Source organism: Panulirus ornatus, chromosome 72, assembly GCF_036320965.1.
Source record: "Panulirus ornatus isolate Po-2019 chromosome 72, ASM3632096v1, whole genome shotgun sequence".
Taxonomy (NCBI): domain Eukaryota; kingdom Metazoa; phylum Arthropoda; class Malacostraca; order Decapoda; family Palinuridae; genus Panulirus; species Panulirus ornatus.
In genome coordinates this window covers 3,172,492-3,192,735 of record NC_092295.1, presented here as the reverse complement: position 1 = coordinate 3,192,735, position 20,244 = coordinate 3,172,492, and the positions used below count along the sequence as shown (strand labels likewise).

The 20,244-nt window shown below is 40.1% G+C and overlaps 1 protein-coding gene across 14 annotated transcripts in view; it reads left to right on the top strand.

The window, feature by feature from the left end:
* Window positions 1-20,244, top strand: part of LOC139748074 (voltage-gated purine nucleotide uniporter SLC17A9-like) — a 31,588-nt gene extending 11,344 nt beyond the window's left edge. For 11 of the 14 annotated variants that reach the window (XM_071660664.1, XM_071660663.1, XM_071660669.1 and 8 more), the window contains exons 5-15: window positions 2,414-2,508; window positions 4,415-4,544; window positions 5,154-5,238; window positions 8,224-8,366; window positions 9,591-9,734; window positions 10,204-10,345; window positions 11,457-11,698; window positions 13,239-13,353; window positions 13,904-14,041; window positions 15,238-15,373; window positions 18,137-19,049. In XM_071660664.1, the coding sequence (XP_071516765.1) occupies window positions 2,414-2,508; window positions 4,415-4,544; window positions 5,154-5,238; window positions 8,224-8,366; window positions 9,591-9,734; window positions 10,204-10,345; window positions 11,457-11,698; window positions 13,239-13,353; window positions 13,904-14,041; window positions 15,238-15,373; window positions 18,137-18,410 (1,644 nt within the window). In that variant the 3' untranslated portion in view covers window positions 18,411-19,049. The other 3 variants (XM_071660675.1, XM_071660673.1, XM_071660676.1) reach the window with 3 other exon arrangements.

Below are 20,244 nucleotides of genomic sequence, written 5' to 3'. Positions count from 1 at the left end.
CCCCTGTATATATGTATATGTATGTATATATATGTATGTATATGTATAATGACAGCCTTTTAAGAGGTCAAGGTCAAGGATGTATATATAGTGAGGGTCAAGTGAAAGGCTAACGACATGATTATAGTCAAGGTCAGGGTCGTAATTATGTAATTATAATCATGGTCAAGGTCATAATTATGTAATTATAATGATGGTCAAGGTCATAATTATGTAATTATAGTGAAGGTCTGTGTCACAGGCACACGCGCGCGCGCGCGCGCGTGTGTGTGTGTGTGTATGTGTGTGTGTGTGTGTTTCACATATTGATAACACGTCTCACATATTGATAACAGGAGAAATATGTGAGTATTTCTACATAACAGGAGAAATATGTGAGTATTTCTACATAACAGGAGAAATATGTGAGTATTTCTACATAACAGGAGAAATATGTGAGTATTTCTACATAACAGGAGAAATATGTGAGTATTTCTACATAACAGGAGAAATATGTGAGTATTTCTACATAACAGGAGAAATATGTGAGTATTTCTACATAACAGGAGAAATATGTGAGTATTTCTACATAACAGGAGAAATATGTGAGTATTTCTACATAACAGGAGAAATATGTGAGTATTTCTACATAACAGGAGAAATATGTGAGTATTTCTACATAACAGGAGAAATATGTGAGTATTTCTACATAACAGGAGAAATATGTGAGTATTTCTACATAACAGGAGAAATATGTGAGTATTTCTACATAACAGGAGAAATATGTGAGTATTTCTACATAACAGATGAATGTTGAGTGGGGGGGTGAGGGGGGGTTGGGTTGACGTAATGTATTTTGAGGTTGTGAGTTGTAGTTGTTAAGACTGAGACTGGCATATATGATTATATTGGTGTTGTGAGTTATGTGTTGTGAGTTATGTGTTGTGAGGTCAAGTACACATGAGGATAAATGAAGTGTGGCATAATCTTACCGTAGAATGTTAGGTGAATGTTGAGCCGGAAGGCTGGGTGGATGAGTTACGTAAACATCACAACTTGGAGAGCAGATACATGGTCCAGTAACACTGGTCCTTCCCAGGTTGTGTCTCATGGCCAACACAAGGCAACATAGCAGCAACACAAGGCAACATAGCAGCAACACAAGGCAACATAGCAGCAACATAGGAGCAACACAAGGCAACATGGGAGGTTCCTGTTTGTGACGAATATATTTGATCGTAACACATCATTTAGTATGTTGTATGTCCAATGTTGTATGTTCTATCTCTAGTGTTGTATGTTGTATGTTGTATGTCCAGTGTTGTATGTTGTATGTCCAGTGTTGTAAGTTGTATGTCCAGTGTTTTATATTATATTCTAGTGTTTTATGTTGTATGTCCAGTGTTGTATGTCTGGTGTTGTAAGTTGTATGTCCAGTGTTGTATGTCTGGTGTTGTAAGTTGTATGTCCAGTGTTGTATGTTGTATGTCCAGTGTTGTATGTTGTATGTCCAGTGTTGTATGTTGTATGTCCAGTGTTGTATGTTGTATGTCCAGTGTTGTAAGTTGTATGTCCAGTGTTTTATATTATATTCTAGTGTTTTATGTTGTATGTCCAGTGTTGTATGTCTGGTGTTGTAAGTTGTATGTCCAGTGTTGTATGTCTGGTGTTGTAAGTTGTATGTCCAGTGTTGTATGTTGTATGTCCAGTGTTGTATGTTGTATGTCGCGTGGTACACATGATGATAAGCGAAGGTCATCTTATCGAGTGTCCTTGGGGAGGGGGGGGGTCATCATGTATGTGAGTGGAGCGACCATCATAGACTCTGCTATGTAATTACTGATATATATATATATATATATATATATATATATATATATATATATATATATATATATATATATATATATATATATATATATATATATTCCTATGAATCCACGGGGAAATGGAACAGGATAAGGTGCCAAGTGCACTTTCGTGTCATCATCACATCATCACATGGGGAGATACAAGAAAGAAATCTAACAGTCACTTGATATACAACGAAGATATGTAGCTACAACGTGCTCAATTGTAACCCTTTCCAGCATATATATATATATATATATATATATATATATATATATATATATATATATATATATATATATATATATATATATATATATATATATATATATTGCTATGAGTCCTTATGTGCCTGAAGCAAGCACTGCCACGCCATCTATAGTCATGATCATGAAATGGGTTCGTGTAGGAGTGTGTTGAGAGAGAGAGAGAGAGAGAGAGAGAGAGAGAGAGAGAGAGAGAGAGAGAGAGAGAGAGAGAGAGAGAGAGAGAGAGGTTGTTTGGGTGGTAGAGTGAGTGGAGAACACCTGACGTGACCTAACGTGACCTAACATGACCTCTTGTTCTTCAACGTCTCTTTCAGAGCGGATGGTCGCTGACGTCAGAGGGCGCCGTCGTCAGCGCTGTCTACTGGGGTTGGTTGCTTACAACCCTCCTGGCTGACCGTATTATTGACAGGTATGTACACCAGTGTACACTGTACACCAGTATTATAGAGAGGTATGTACAGCAGTGTACACTGTACACCCATATTATTAACAGGTATGTACAGCAGTGTACACTTTACACCCATATTATAGACAGGTATGTACAGCAGTGTACACTGTACACCCATATTATTAACAGGTATGTACAGCAGTGTACACTTTACACCCATATTATAGACAGGTATGTACAGCAGTGTACACTGTACACCCATATTATTAACAGGTATGTACAGCAGTGTACACTTTACACCCATATTATAGACAGGTATGTACAACAGTGTACACTGCACACCCATATTATTAACAGGTATGTACAGCAGTGTACACTTTACACCCATATTATAGACAGGTATGTACAGCAGTGTACACTGTACACCCGTATTATTAACAGGTATGTACAGCAGTGTACAGTGGCCACCCGTATTATCGACCGTAGTGTACACTGTACATCCGTATTATGTACAGGGGTGTACTTCACAGTCTTGTCTTGTTCATGCCTTGAACACTATGCTCATGGTGGCTGGGTCAGGTTGTACATGAGGGCAGTTTGCTCGTAATGAGGCCTATGTACACTTCATGACGTGAACAAGTACATGATGAGTGTGAGTACATGTTGTAATGTATATGAGTACATGTAATGTATATGAGTACATGTAATGTACATGAGTACATGTAATGTACATGAGTACATGTTGTAATGTATATGAGTACATGTTGTAATGTATATGAGTACATGTTGTAATGTACATGAGTACATGTTGTAATGTATATGAGTACATGTTGTAATGTATATGAGTACATGTTGTAATGTATATGAGTCAGACTGTCATATTGTAACGCATGATTATTGGTCTGGTTTGGTCATGCATCGTGTCATGTGTGTGGTCATTAGCGAGTATGACGTGTGGTCATTAGCGAGTATGACGTGTGGTCATTAGCGAGTATGACGTGTGGTCATTAGCGAGTATGACGTGTGGTCATTAGCGAGTATGACGTGTGGTCATTAGCGAGTATGACGTGTGGTCATTAGCGAGTAAGACGTGTGGTCATTAGCGAGTATGACGTGTGGTCATTAGCGAGTATGACGTGTGGTCATTAGCGAGTAAGACGTGTGGTCATTAGCGAGTATGACGTGTGGTCATTAGCGAGTAAGACGTGTGGTCATTAGCGAGTATGACGTGTGGTCATTAGCGAGTATGACGTGTGGTCATTAGCGAGTATGACGTGTGGTCATTAGCGAGTAAGACGTGTGGTCATTAGCGAGTATGACGTGTGGTCATTAGCGAGTAAGACGTGTGGTCATTAGCGAGTAAGACGTGTGGTCATTAGCGAGTATGACGTGTGGTCATTAGCGAGTATGACGTGTGGTCATTAGCGAGTAAGACGTGTGGTCATTAGCGAGTAAGACGTGTGGTCATTAGCGAGTATGACGTGTGGTCATTAGCGAGTATGACGTGTGGTCATTAGCGAGTATGACGTGTGGTCATTAGCGAGTATGACGTGTGGTCATTAGCGAGTATGACGTGTGGTCATTAGCGAGTATGACGTGTGGTCATTAGCGAGTAAGACGTGTGGTCATTAGCGAGTATGACGTGTGGTCATTACCGAGTATGACGTGTGGTCATTATCGAGTATGACGTGTGGTCATTAGCGAGTATGACGTGTGGTCATTATCGAGTATGACGTGTGGTCATTAGCGAGTATGACGTGTGGTCATTAGCGAGTATGACGTGTGGTCATTAGCGAGTAAGACGTGTGGTCATTAGCGAGTATGACGTGTGGTCATTAGCGAGTATGACATGTGGTCATTAGCGAGTATGACGTGTGGTCAGTAGTATAACGTATGTGATGATTCCATGCGCTGTTTCCCACTTCAGGATGGGAGCGGCCATGGTGCTGTCCGGGTCGCTGGGCGCGGCAGGCGTGGTGGGTATGCTGACCCACGCCGCCTCCCTGGCAGGGCCATGGGTCCTTCTGGTCTTCAGGTTCCTGCTGGGCCTCCTACAGGTAGGCCTCTCATACAAGGTCAACCACCCTTGTCTGATACCAGGTTGACCTTGTCTGATACCAGGTCTCTCTCTCTCTCTCTCTCTCTCTCTCTCTCTCTCTCTCTCTCTCTCTCTCTCTCTCTCTTTCCCACTATTCAAAAGTATATATATATATATATATATATATATATATATATATATATATATATATATATATATATATATTGACCTGGCCTCTGACCTGATCCTGAAGGGTTAGGTCAAAGGTCAGGCCATCATACTCCTCCTTGCTCATGAGGTGTTCACTAGTTGATCACATTGCCTTATAGAAAACGTTGATCGTGCTCGTGGAAAACGTTGATCACATTGGCTTATAGAAAACGTTGATCGTGCTCGTGGAAAACGTTGATCACATTGGCTTATAGAAAACGTTGATCGTGCTCGTGGAAAACGTTGATCACGTTGCTTATAGAAAACGCTGATCGTGCTCGTGGAAAACGTTGATCACATTGGCTTATAGAAAACGTTGATCGTGCTCGTGGAAAACGTTGATCACATTAGCTTATAGAAAACGTTGTTGTTGTTGTTGTTGTTGTTGATGTATTAATATGTTGTGTTGCTCCTGCAGGGTTTGAGCTACCCGTCAGTAGTCCGGGTGTTGGAAGGCCTACCTGAGAATGGACGGCCTTCCCTGGCCTTCCTGGTCTTCACAGGTAAGGTCACAAATTACATTAAGGTCACAGGTAAGGTCACGCGTGACAGAAGTAATCAAGAATTACTTTGAGTACATGTGATGTGATATAGACAAGTGTATACTAAACCATCAACTCTTACTTCAGGTATAACAGGCTAGTATGAGGGGGTTATGATATGAGGTTGTGGTTGTGAGCAGGTCATCTTGGAGGCTAGTATGAGGGGGTTATGATATGAGGTTGTGGTTGTGAGCAGGTCATCTTGGAGGCTAGTATGAGGGGGTTATGATATGAGGTTGTGGTTGTGAGCAGGTCATCTTGGAGGCTAGTATGAGGGGGTTATGGTATGAGGTTGTGGTTGTGAGCAGGTCATCTTGGAGGCTAGTATGAGGGGGTTATGGTATGAGGTTGTGGTTGTGAGCAGGTCATCTTGGAGGCTAGTATGAGGGGGTTATAGTATGAGGTTGTGGTTGTGAGCAGGTCATCTTGGAGGCTAGTATGAGGGGGTTATGGTATGAGGTTGTGGTTGTGAGCAGGTCATCTTGGAGGCTAGTATGAGGGGGTTATAGTATGAGGTTGTGGTTGTGAGCAGGTCATCTTGGAGGCTAGTATGAGGGGGTTATGGTATGAGGTTGTGGTTGTGAGCAGGTCATCTTGGAGGCTAGTATGAGGGGGTTATGGTATGAGGTTGTGGTTGTGAGCAGGTCATCTTGGAGGCTAGTATGAGGGGGTTATGGTATGAGGTTGTGGTTGTGAGCAGGTCATCTTGGAGGCTAGTATGAGGGGGTTATGGTATGAGGTTGTGGTTGTGAGCAGGTCATCTTGGAGGCTAGTATGAGGGGGTTATAGTATGAGGTTGTGGTTGTGAGCAGGTCATCTTGGAGGCTAGTATGAGGGGGTTATAGTATGAGGTTGTGGTTGTGAGCAGGTCATCTTGGAGGCTAGTATGAGGGGGTTATGGTATGAGGTTGTGGTTGTGAGCAGGTCATCTTGGAGGCTAGTATGAGGGGGTTATGGTATGAGGTTGTGGTTGTGAGCAGGTCATCTTGGAGGCTAGTATGAGGGGGTTATAGTATGAGGTTGTGGTTGTGAGCAGGTCATCTTGGAGGCTAGTATGAGGGGGTTATAGTATGAGGTTGTGGTTGTGAGCAGGTCATCTTGGAGGCTAGTATGAGGGGGTTATGTATGAGGTTGTGGTTGTGAGCAGGTCATCTTGGAGGCTAGTATGAGGGGGTTATAGTATGAGGTTGTGGTTGTGAGCAGGTCATCTTGGAGGCTAGTATGAGGGGGTTATAGTATGAGGTTGTGGTTGTGAGCAGGTCATCTTGGAGGCTAGTATGAGGGGGTTATGGTATGAGGTTGTGGTTGTGAGCAGGTCATCTTGGAGGCTAGTATGAGGGGGTTATGGTATGAGGTTGTGGTTGTGAGCAGGTCATCTTGGAGGCTAGTATGAGGGGGTTATGGTATGAGGTTGTGGTTGTGAGCAGGTCATCTTGGAGGCTAGTATGAGGGGGTTATGGTATGAGGTTGTGGTTGTGAGCAGGTCATCTTGGAGGCTAGTATGAGGGGGTTATAGTATGAGGTTGTGGTTGTGAGCAGGTCATCTTGGAGGCTAGTATGAGGGGGTTATAGTATGAGGTTGTGGTTGTGAGCAGGTCATCTTGGAGGCTAGTATGAGGGGGTTATGGTATGAGGTTGTGGTTGTGAGCAGGTCATCTTGGAGGCTAGTATGAGGGGGTTATGGTATGAGGTTGTGGTTGTGAGCAGGTCATCTTGGAGGCTAGTATGAGGGGGTTATGGTATGAGGTTGTGGTTGTGAGCAGGTCATCTTGGAGGCTAGTATGAGGGGGTTATGGTATGAGGTTGTGGTTGTGAGCAGGTCATCTTGGAGGCTAGTATGAGGGGGTTATAGTATGAGGTTGTGGTTGTGAGCAGGTCATCTTGGAGGCTAGTATGAGGGGGTTATAGTATGAGGTTGTGGTTGTGAGCAGGTCATCTTGGAGGCTAGATATGATGTAAGGTTGTGGTTGTCAAAGCGTAACTTGATGGAATGTTATGATAACATCATCATATATATATATAATGATAGTGTTTTATAGTCAATTCCTAGTGTGTTATAGTCAATGTTTGGGATATTTATTATAGAAATATATTGGTATGTTTGGGATATATATTATAGCATTGTATTGGTATGTTTGGGATATATATATTATAGTACTGTATTGATATGTTTGGGATATATATTATAGCATTGTATTGGTATGTTTGGGATATATATATTATAGTACTGTATTGATATGTTTGGGATATATATTATAGCATTGTATTGGTATGTTTGGGATATTATATATTATAGTACTGTATTGATATGTTTGGGATATATATTATAGCATTGTATTGGTATGTTTGGGATATATATATTATAGTACTGTATTGATATGTTTGGGATATATATTATAGCATTGTATTGGTATGTTTGGGATATATATATTATAGTACTGTATTGATATGTTTGGGATATATATTATAGCATTGTATTGGTATGTTTGGGATATATATATTATAGTACTGTATTGATATGTTTGGGATATATATTATAGCATTGTATTGGTATGTTTGGGATATATATATTATAGTACTGTATTGATATGTTTGGGATATATATTATAGCATTGTATTGGTATGTTTGGGATATATATATTATAGTACTGTATTGATATGTTTGGGATATATATTATAGCATTGTATTGGTATGTTTGGGATATATATATTATAGTACTGTATTGATATGTTTGGGATATATATTATAGCATTGTATTGGTATGTTTGGGATATATATATTATAGTACTGTATTGATATGTTTGGGATATATATTATAGCATTGTATTGGTATGTTTGGGATATATATTATAGCATTGTATTGGTATGTTTGGGATATATATTATAGCATTGTATTGGTATGTTTGGGATATATATTATAGCATTGTATTGGTATGTTCTTCCAGGACCTTATCTTGGGACCTGCATGGGAGCTGGCCTGGGAGGTCTACCACACTGGTACATTGCGGTGTATGTGGCAGGGACCTTAGCTCTCTCCTTCGCTCCATTCTGTCTCATGTTGCCTTACCATCATACTACCTCACACAAGGTATGTGGTACCCCAAGTACCACCATACTACCCCACACAAGGTATGTGGTACCCCAAGCACCACCATACTACCACACACAAGGTATGTGGTACCCCCAGTACCACTGTACTACCTCACACAAGGTATGCGGTACCCCAAGCACCACTGTACTACCACACACAAGGTATGTGGTACCCCCAGTACCACCATACTACCACACACAAGGTATGTGGTACCCCCAGTACCACCATACTACCTCACACAAGGTATGTGGTACCCCCAGTACCACCATACTACCTCACACAAGGTATGTGGTACCCCCAGCACCACTGTACTACCACACACAAGGTATGTGGTACCCCCAGCACCACTGTACTACCACACACAAGGTATGTGGTACCCCCAACACCACCATACTACCACACACAAGGTATGTGGTAGACAGTACACGCCCAACACCAGTGGGAGGAGGTTTTATAAAAACATTACGATACTGTAGTGAGAAAAGTTGTTAACAACACTTAGGACTAGACCCAGACGAGGCCTTTGGTCTTGATGAATGTTCACAAATATGCTGGATGAATCTCTTGAAATGATGTTGTAGATGTTGTTGTAGAGAGGCTGAGGACCTTGAAAAGGTGCTGATGAGTGTGGTCTGTAAGATTTGAGGACAGATGATTACAGAGAATATGAAAGATCATCTATAGAGAGGAAATTATTTGCATAGAGACACAGTACGGGTTGTGGGTAAGGAGGTCAAATATAACAAACTGTTGAGATTTCTATGAGAGAGTGAACTCGTGTCATAGGGAAAAAAGGGGAAAGTTGATGGGATGGTTTGTATTGGGACTGCTAGAAAGCATTTGACACTGTCACTGTTCAGTATGGGAGGGTGATTAAGAAGCTAGATCACACCAGGAAGGATTAAGGATGATGCTCCTTCTGTGGATAAAAGATTAGGTCATTGGAAGGGAACGAAAGATGCATGGCAGAGGAACCTCCTACAAAAGGGATCGAGGTGGTAATTGGAGTGCCACAGGGATCTGTTTTTGAGAATATGTAGTCTTCCTGGTCAATAACTCGGGTTGAGGGTACGGAGTCCTTCCTGGCTATTCCTACACAGGATATAAGTCAAGAGGGAAGTGAAACATGAGGGAAGGATTGCATTAGCTTACAAGGGGACCTAATCATACCCTATAGTTGGTGTGACACACGGTTGGTACAGTCTTATCCGTACATTACAGGAGGGGTTGTGGCGCCGTGTGATCACGAGCCAGGCAGTGTGGGCATGTGTGGGTGTCCATGTGGCCAACATGTGGGTACTCCACACCCTCCTGCTGGGAATACCATTCTGCCTGGCCTACTCATCCCTCAACCAACCCTCAATGGTAAGTACAACGACCACCACCACTACCTCTCCTGCCGCCACCACCACCACTACCTCTCCTGCCGCCACCACCACCTCCTCCTCTCCTGCCACCACCTCCTCCTCTCCAACACTGACTAAGTATCAACCTGTGATATATAGGTTTATAACCCATGTTGTCTTATTCTTAACCATGAAACCTCTGGACCTTTCTATAATGGATATGATATGGACTATATGAGATAGCAAGTCCTGAAATGTCGTCTTTCATTCATATTCTACACCTTTTTATTGATCTGTGTAGAGGACACATAATCTTATGTAGTGTGACTTAGAGTATGTCTAGTGCTGTGTGATGATTCGTAGTGTGTGACATAGATCAGTAGTGTGTGACATTGACCGGTAATGTGTGATGTTAATTGGTAGTGTGTGATGTAGATCAGTAGTGTGTGATGTAGACCAGTAGTGTGTCATGTAATAATGAAGGTAAGGTGTTACAGAGTGGATGGATGGTGACGGTTGTAATAGTGATGGTGGGCGTCGTGGTCCAGACTTCATTGATCATGTCTCCACATTTCGCCGACAGATGTCCACTGAATGTCCTAAACCGTCGTCGTGTACCTGTTGTTACTGGTGAGTTAAGAGGTCCTTATCTTTGTTATTGGTGAGTCAAAAGGTCCTTATCTTTGTTATTGGTGAGTCAAAAGGTCCTTATCTTTGTTGTTGGTGAGTCAAGAGGCCCTTATCTTTGTTATTGGTGAGTCAAGATGTCCTTATCTTTGTTATTGGTAAGTCAAGAGATCCTGATCTTTGTTATCAATGAGTCAAGAGGTCCTTATCTTTGTTATTGGTGAGTCAAGAGGTCCTTATCTTTGCTATCAATGAGTCAAGAGGTCCTTATCTTTGTTATTGGTGAGTCAAGAGGTCCTTATCTTTGATATCAATGAGTCAAGTGGTCCTTATCTTTGTTATTGGTGAGTCAAGAGGTCCTTATTGTTGATGGTGAGTCACGAGGTCCTTATTGTTGATGGTGAGTCATGATGTCCTTATCTTCGTTATTGGTGAGTCGAGGTCCATATCATTGATGGTGAGTCAAGAGGTCCTTATCATTGTTATCGGTGAGTCAAGTCGTCCTTATCCTTGATGGTGAGTTGTTCAGTCAAGGGTGTTGCAACATGGCTTTAGTCGCTGCTGTTGATACGAGTCCAGCCATAAGTACCTTACAGCAGCCCTTCCTCACCTTTCATATTATTTTAATAACTACAACTGTATCATTTTTAAGTTTATGGCATGCTAGTATAGAAGGGTATTTAATGATAGGCATTCTCAGGTTACCTTCAGTTGTAATGATTTACAATTTTTATCAGAGGAAAATACAGTGACAAAGACTGTAAACAAGATTATCATTTACAATATAGTTGGAACTGTTTTTCTGGTAATGTATTAGATGATGACTGTGGGAGACTGGGATAGATGAGTAGGGAGCAAGTTGATGCAACGAGTCACACAAGATTTTCATGTTCCTGTCATGCATCTGTACTTGTTGTTGTAGTTAGATCTGGCAGTTGCATGTATGGTTGGGGTTTTTAATCTTTTCAGTGTTCAAAGTCTATGTTATTACATACCTAAGGTTGGGTGGATGCACATCATATACATATTGTGAGTTAAAGATTCTCATATACTCATAAATCCAAGTCTTTGTATCTTTATGACCATATCATTATAATTCATGTTGTGTTGTCAGGCAGTTTGATGATACTGGTAGCAGCCATAGTCCTGGCCACAGCTGGGACAACCTCAACTGACACACTAGTGGGTGTGGCTGCTGGCCTGGCGGGCGTGGGCGTGGGTGTGACAAGAGTGGGTTACAGACTCAACCTGGTGGACGTGGCTCCTTGCCAGATGTGGCGGCTCAGTAGAGTCTTGGATGTTGGGGGAGTAGCTACAGCTGCTCTCACCCCTCTGTTGCTGACTGGCCTTCTCCAGGTGAGGCTCATGCCTTCTGTACTCCCTCCATCTATAGTGATAAGGGGGAGGGGGGAGATCTGCTCTCTCTCTCTCTCTCTCTCTCTCTCTCTCTCTCTCTCTCTCTCTCTCTCTCTCTCTCTCTCTCTATATATATATATATATATATATTTCTTTTCTTTTCTTTTAAACTATTTGCCATTTCCCGCGTTAGCGAGGTAGCGTTAAGAACAGAGGACTGGGCCTTTTTTGGAATATCCTCACCTGGCCCCCTCTGTTCCTTCTTTTGGAAAATTAAAAAAAAAAAATGAGAGGGGAGGATTTCCAGCCCCCCGCTCCCTCCCCTTTTAGTCGCCTTCTACGACACGCAGGGAATACGTGGGTAGTATTCTTAATCCCCTATCCCCAGGGATAATATATATATATATATATATATATATATATATATATATATATATATATATATATATATATATATATATATATATATAGACATATAAATGATATGTCAGTGGATTGAATCAAGGCATGTGAAGCGTCTGGGGTAAACCATGGAAAGCTGTGTAGGTATGTATATTTGCATGTGTGGACGTATGTATATACATGTGTATGGGGGGGGTTGGGCCATTTCTTTCATCTGTTTCCTTGCGCTACCTCGCAAACGCGGGAGACAGCGACAAAGTATAAAAAAAAAAAAAAAAAAATATATATATATACATATATATATATATATATATATATATATATATATATATATATATATATATATTATGAATCTGAAATGGTGTAGTTGTACTGTGAGTAGCAGGTAACCTTTTCTTAGAACTCCAGATCAAGTAAAGTATGAAGATGATCATTATTGATTGTGATTTCTTTTTGTTCTGGCATTTTTCATGTGATCTTTCTAAAAGCACATTAATTTCCTTAACAACTTTTTTGATATTTGATAAACCATGAAATAATGCAGAATACATGCAGATTTTTACGTAATCTTTCCAAATTAGTGGTGGTGAATAATGATATTGTTTTTGGAAATTTTATGATGCACTGTGTAGCAGAGCGTAGTATGTAGAAATGGGTAAAAATTATATGGGTATGAAATTGTAGATAATGTTATATTTTTGGATAAGTGACTGCCAAGTCATAGTGTAATGCAACAGATTATCACCTCTATCCAGGACAGTGTTAAAGTTAAGTTTGATGACTGTCATAACTTTTGCTTGCTAATTAGTACTTGAACAGTTATTGGTATATGTTAGTTATGACTGAGGTGCATCAGGTGGGCTCCCTCACCAGATACCATTTCCCTTCCTCCTTACTGGACAAACCTATCTCTACAGGACATGTGGTAAGAGTAATAAAAACATTGGATATTTTTAGTACTTTGGAAAAATATCATAGATTTCTTACTGTATTCAGATGTGGTCATGTTCATTGGAAAATTTGAACTTGCTGTTCATTTGCATATGATAAGGCTGAGGAGCTATCCTCCAATGAAAAGAATTGTCGATGGTTGATTCTGGTAGTGGCAATAGTAGCAGATTGATATTTTGTGCTATAGGTTAGCGGAGGTGGATGGCAAGGTGTATGGTTGATGCCCCTGGCTGCGGTCCTTCCTGCTGCTGTCTTATATCTCTTCCTCATCACTACCAACCCACAGCCCTGGGATGAACCAGGTAACACTTACCTCTCCTCTAGTTAGTCCATTATTTGTAATCATCAGTAATTTGTTATATTGTCAGAGGTTTGCTATCACTTTATGTACTGCAGTAATATCCCATAGTAAGCAATCACCATCTCTTCATAACAATCATTACTTGGTTGGGTATTGCTTGTAAACCGTATCAATATACAAGAGAGTTCAGCTTTCTAGGAAAAATCCTCACTATCCTCTGTCTTGTATTCCTCAGGCTCTCTCATAATTGCCTTCTGCGACATGCTGCAGTTAGATGGGTGGTACTCTTTCTTCCCTGTCCTCAGTGATAATAATTATCCTAATGCTAAAATCCAGAGTACAGCATTGTGTGCCACCAGAAGCTATAGCTATACCTTGTATCCGAGGAAGAACTGTAACCTATAGTTCATTTGAGCACAATAATGCCATCCTGGTTGTCCTCATCTTCATATGAATATTATTTTAATCATGTTATCCACATTTTATGTGCATTTCTTGTTATTTCATCTTTATATCTCAGGTCAACTAATTTTCATCAAATGTGTGGTCAGCTAGTGTTACAGAAGGAGACATGGGTGTTGAAAGTAAGGATGTGAATGGCTGTGGACCACCCCGGGAAGCTCGTATGTCTGTACGTAGTGGACAGAGCTTCAAGACTGCCCGCTCTGCCCTCAGCTTCAAGACAGCCAGTGAGTATTGACCTTCCTTCATCCGCTACACTCTTTGCTAACCCACTTGCGGCTTGAATGAGCCCAGAGTGTATCTGTATACTTAGAGGCTGGGGTTCTCATCCATGGAGCATCTCACAGAGGCTGGGGTTCTCATCCATGGAGCATCTCACTTGAAAGCTTTACCAGGATGGTGTCTGACAATTTGCCTTAAGTAAAAGAATTTAGAAGGATAATGATGAAATGTTCCTGCATCTGGAAATAGCACAGCCTTGGACAGCCGGAGCCTTTAGAAAGGTCCTGGGATAATTGTAAATAGATAGATATTGTGATTTACTAGTGTTGATATGTAAGCTATTATACTTAATGTTTTATTATAAGTGATGGTTGAAATCATTTTTATTTGTGTGTGCTTATTCATAGATATAATTTCATACCTCACCTTATCTTCCTGCTCCAGGAACCCCTTCTATGGGCTACCATGGTGCTCAGGAAGCCAGCCACATCCAACTGGGAGGACTGCAGGACGAGAAGTGTGGTGATATTGTGGAATGAGCACAGGACCATTGAGGAAGAAGTGTTCAGTGTCTTCATTGCATTGTAGAAACTACATCTTGGGCACAAGGAAGCTTATGTTATGTTGAATCAGTGTTTTCAGTACAGGAGTTGTTGGTGCCCAGACTGTAGACGAAAAAAATAACACGTACATGTCTAGGGAGTATACTTTTGGTTGGGTTTATATCTGTGGGAGAGCTAAGAGGGTGTTTGTTTAATGCTTAATGGACCATTACAGTGAGTATATACTTTGTAAAAGCCGTTTTTTTTTGATGGCTTGAGGGGATCTGTATGTATGGGTTGTTGAAGAATGAGGCAGGGATACATATTGTTGATGAGAGTTGGTGGTTGGTTATGGAGTGCTGTTGCAAAGAACTTTGTGCCAAGCATAGTGAGGTGAGATTTTAATGGAAATATTATTATTTTATTGTGCAAACATTGAAACTTTGTTGTTGCCAGGCAGCTGGGGAGTGTTGTAAGTGCTCTGTTTTGTTATTTGCAGATTTGGTATAATTGATTGTGACAGGCTGGATAACCAGGTAGGTGAGGGATAGTTTAGGGTGGGGTGGATGAATTGTTTTAGAGGATAGTAATTATATTACTGAGTAAAATATAAAATGAAAGCATGCACAGGAAGGTGACCACATTCCCTCACCTAACAGTGTCGCGGACCAGAACCCGAACTATCTCCTGTCGCACTGTGGATGATGATTTGGAGGCAGACATGCATAGTGCGGTGGATGAGGCGAGTGTTGAGTGTCACAGTGTCGCTGAAGAGACTGACCCAGAATGTTTCAGGTTAGTCCTGGGCTCCATCTATTACCAGTGTAGTTTGGGGGATCCCATCTCATTAATTTAGTGTGAGGTGCCTAGTATGCCATTAGGGTAATGTGAGGGATCCATCTCTTACTTTCATAATGGAAGATTCATATCTGTTATTAATGTAGGGAGTCACTCTTGTTTGAGGGGTCCCCATCTGTCACTGATATGATGTAAGGGGCCTTATTGTTCACTGATATGGTAAGGAGGAACCCATCTGTCAGGTAGGCTTTCTGTCACTGATGTAGTGTAAAGAATCCTGTTTGTTACTTGGTTGTGTAAGGAGCCCCATCTCAGTGATATAGTATCGTGGGGCCCTTTTTTTCACTACCGAGGTGTGAAAGGCCACAGCTGTCAATGGTACGATGTGAAAGGGCTCTTGTCAGTCTTTGTAATATAAGAAGCCTGGTGTTTCACCAATATGTGCTTGTCCTTATCTCTCACTTTTGTCTTATTTAGTTTAAAAGGCCCTGTCTCTGACCTCAGTTGTGTTAAGGAGCCTGTGTCTCTTAGTTAAGGTCTCTTTTCATAGGGCTCCATATCAAAAGAGATTTGCTCTTGTATCTGTAGTGTAAATGACCCCACATCATGTTTTAATGTGAGGGGTTTCATCTGTATGTTTGGTGTAAAGGAGCTCTTTTTCACTTTCATAATGTAAGGTGCCTTCTCTTGTGTCTGTAGTGTGAATGGGCACTTTTCACTTCCATATTGTAAGGTTCCTTCTTTTGTGTTTGTAGCATCAAGGGTCACATTTTGCTTTTGCGGTAGGAGGAGCCTCATACATAAAGTCTGAGTCATTGGTATAGTGTATGAGGTTCCGTGTGCCACTTGTCTGTTAGTAGTAAAGTATGAGGGCCCCATATCTCACTTGTATTATCTGAGAAACCCTCTATCAGTTGTGTATTGTGTGAAGCATTTTTTTTCTTGGTTCAGGATTGTTGCACGCCCCACATTTCAAGTTTTCCAGTGACCAGAAGTATTACTTCATCAGTATTTCTGTTTTTTATAACTAACTTTAAGCTTCAGCTATGTTGATGTTATGATAATATTCCTCTTACCTCAGTGTAGTAACAATCATTTTCCTCTACAACCATTAGACATGTGACCTTACAAAGTTTTCCAGTCCACTCCAGTGCTTCTTCAGCTCCCCCATTCACCATCTCAGTTCCTACCCCATTTCCACACATAAGTTACAGCTTTTCTCACTCTTTTGGTGTGCCCCTCCCATAGTATTGTTGTGTGGTCTCCTGACAGCTGCTGTTATTGCTCCAACTCATCTTCAAATTGCCGTTAGTCCTGACTTGGTACAAAATTCACCATAAATAATCACTCACACTTTCACAATCACTTCTAACTCTCTCCCTTTCATTCATACTTTTTTTTTTTTTTTTTAGAAATTTTATTAATTGCTTTTATTCTTCAGCATGCCTGATTGTTCTACAGCATACCTCATTTTTCTAAAGCATTCCTAGTTGTCTCTCCATGCAAAGTAAAAGACTATCCTATATGTAACTATCTTCTGTTATACTTCCTATCATGTACACTCTCTATTTTCTTGATTTTTGTCCAGAATATGTTAATCATAATCCATTCTATTTTATCCATGTCACTTTGTATACAATTTTTTATTGAAGGGTTGCTTATGTAAGACTTAAATCTATTGAAATATGCTTTCCACATATCTTTCAGCACAGATCTTTATTTGCAGCTCCATTACATATCTGTCCTTCAATATGATGTTTTCTGCCTATCCATTCAAATGAGCCATCATTATTAGTTTCTCCCCAAGATCCCATTCATCAGTTCATATTTTAGTTTCTGAAGTACCCGTACTTCCCTCTTACCTGTCAGTCTTTGGTAAATAGTCATTTCATATCTGTCCCTTGAATTTTGTTATTGATAATATAGATGTAATATAATTACAGTTAACAATAATTTTTAGATGGTTATCTTAAGTCTGTATTTCCCTGGTGTTACCATCTGTACAGTCAAACGAGCCACATTTTCCATTGCTCATTTCTCTACCCTTTACTGTCATGCACCTGTTTAACAGTGTGTGGCATGCTCCTCTGCTTGTATTCATTATATAGTTTCACATTCCATTTAGCCATACTAATCCACATAACTTGTTGACATTGCAATTTATTTTGTAAATTATTGAATCTTATGTCATATGGTGTGATAGTGAGAAAGTTAAACATCCAGTCTAAATTTGTCAAGATAATTTAGAGCTGATGTATCATTTGGTGCTGACATTAAGGTTGTACCTATGATTTATTAGGGAAGGCTATTACAAAGCATTGTTTCTTAGGTTATCTAAAAACTAATATATCTTTCTTGAATTTTTATAAGAAAACTGAAGTATAGAAGAGAAATAGACCAACATTAAATATCTTTGGTTTTGTCCTCATAATTTGAGATGTCTGAATTGGATCCTTCTTGGGATGTTTAATAAGAACCCAGAATACTAAGTATTCTCTTGATATATGGTATGCTGATGACAGTCATCTATGCATTGAATATATTAGTCACAAGTATTAATTTTCTCGTGATAAACAATTTTGGTATTACTGTAATACCAGTACAAATATTTGGTGGAAGTTTAAAAACATCTTAAGTTTACGTAGATGAAAGGCTTATGGTTGGAAGTGATCTTTCTTTCCTCCAGTGCTACCTGCAGCAACGGTTGTCTTTATTTGATCATCCACAAAGTAACTATATCCTTTTTGTCCATTCCTACAGTGTTGCCTCTTTCAACTCTTTCAAGAGTGATGGAGCTGATATGCAGAGTGTGATAGATAGTGTGGAACCAGATGTATTGAGGGGACAGCAGCAGCCACCACCCCCAGACCAATTTTTTGGCTCTGTGCTCTGCAATGGTACCATCACAGACACGACAACGGCTTGGCTCAATTATCACCACCACATTGTTATTGGCAACAGCCACACCACACACAGGCCACGAACTAAGGCACAGGCGCACCGGAAAAATGCTATCTATGGCCTATTCTGGTGATAAATGGTGTGCTTTCAGCCTTACATTGACCAACCTTGACCTTAATGTAAAGGGTTCCAGTATGAACCACTTGAAATTTAAAACTTGTCTTCTTTAGTGGGTTTTTCCAGAGTACTGCTTAAAGATCCTAGTTTAAGGTCACTGATGATAATCTGAAAATCCACGAATAAATTGTTGAAACATGCTTATTGACTGATCTCTGTGATGCACTCATTTGTTAGTAGTGTGAGAGGCCCAAGAAGGATCCATTTTCTTCATAAAGCTGTGACCTTTATTTGTGATGACAGTACAAGAGAGTCTTATTGAAGGAAGTCTTGCTTTCCTTTCAAGGTAATGATGCTTTGTGACCCATTTTTTACGTGTTTATCTCTGTGCTAAAGCTGCACACCTACCTCTTTTGGAGTGGCATTCCAGTGCATGCACAGAGAAAATGTGGTTTGGATATCAGGCCTGAAAAGTTTAGATTCATTGTTTTTGATACTGATGGAAAAATAATCCAGGCAAAGATTTTAAACTATGCTGAAGTGAATAAGAAACTTTGCAGAAATTTAACCATACTGGAATTGACTTTGAAGTAAGTTTAATGGAAACATGTTTGTATGTTTGTCAACTCATTTGTATTAAATTGATTATATTTAATGTTTTATGTATAGTGACCACTGAACATGAACAAATTTTTTCCAAGTTATATTGGATTAGTTCATACAAATAATTAAGGTTAATGAAATAAAGTATACGAAACTAAAATATAATGATATCTAAATATTACAGTTTGACACAGTGTAGAGGTATAGCCTCCCCACCCACCCACCCACACGCAAGTGGGGGACCTGAAACCATCCTGACCATACAAACTCCCAGACATGTGGAACTACACACCTTGCTCTGTACATGAACCTTAGCAAGCTTCACTTCTTTGGAAAAATTGGCAAGACTAACACTCAGTCAACTTAGTCACTGTGAGAACTACACCACCTCATCATTCGTCTTTGGCAATTACACCTTATCATATAGAAACCACATCATGGTGACTGTCTGGTAAAAACTTTACTTCTGGGCTTTGATCACAGTGCCCCATACTTGTAGATTTTTAGGGGAACATTTTCATGAATCTTTTGTTTCACAGTGTTTTTGGCACAAATATGGCTATTTTGTCAACACAAGGGAACCCGTAATTGATATATATATATCATCTTAGAGCCCAAACTATTGTTTGATGAAAGTAGGTAATGGAAGTTCAACTAGTTATGTCAAGCAAACTTTGGCTTCAGTCAGAATAATGGACATTCATTATTGATCTCATTTTGTGAAGAGTCAATTCTCTGTATTCAGTTTGTACCCAAGTAATGACAGTGTACTGTCCAGCTATTTTAGGTATGGATTTTAGACTACGATATAGATGCTGGTTATGCCAGGAATGTTAGGAGTTCTGAGCTGTAGTGACTGACTTGTATTTTGTAATCCTTCAGCCATTGGTGTTACAGTTGTTTCTTCTAAACCCAATGTTTGAGGTAACTTAGACTCTGGGATGTACAGATATTGAGGTTCCACTCCAGGAAGAGTTTTTTTTTATGTTGCATAAATTATCAAACATAAAATTCACAAGAGAGACTGCCCAAATTGGATGTAAACTGCTGTTTTACATTTGAGTAGAGATGCATTTATTCAAAAGTTAAGAAGTCAGGCTAAGATTTAGGGAGAGTGTCTCACTTGTAGAGTAATATAATTCTTCATATTGCTGTTGTTTGGTTAATAACTTGCTGGTAATTGTCATATCCAAAGATCTCACTCTTATGGCTATCATATATATATATATATGTGTATATTTTTTTCA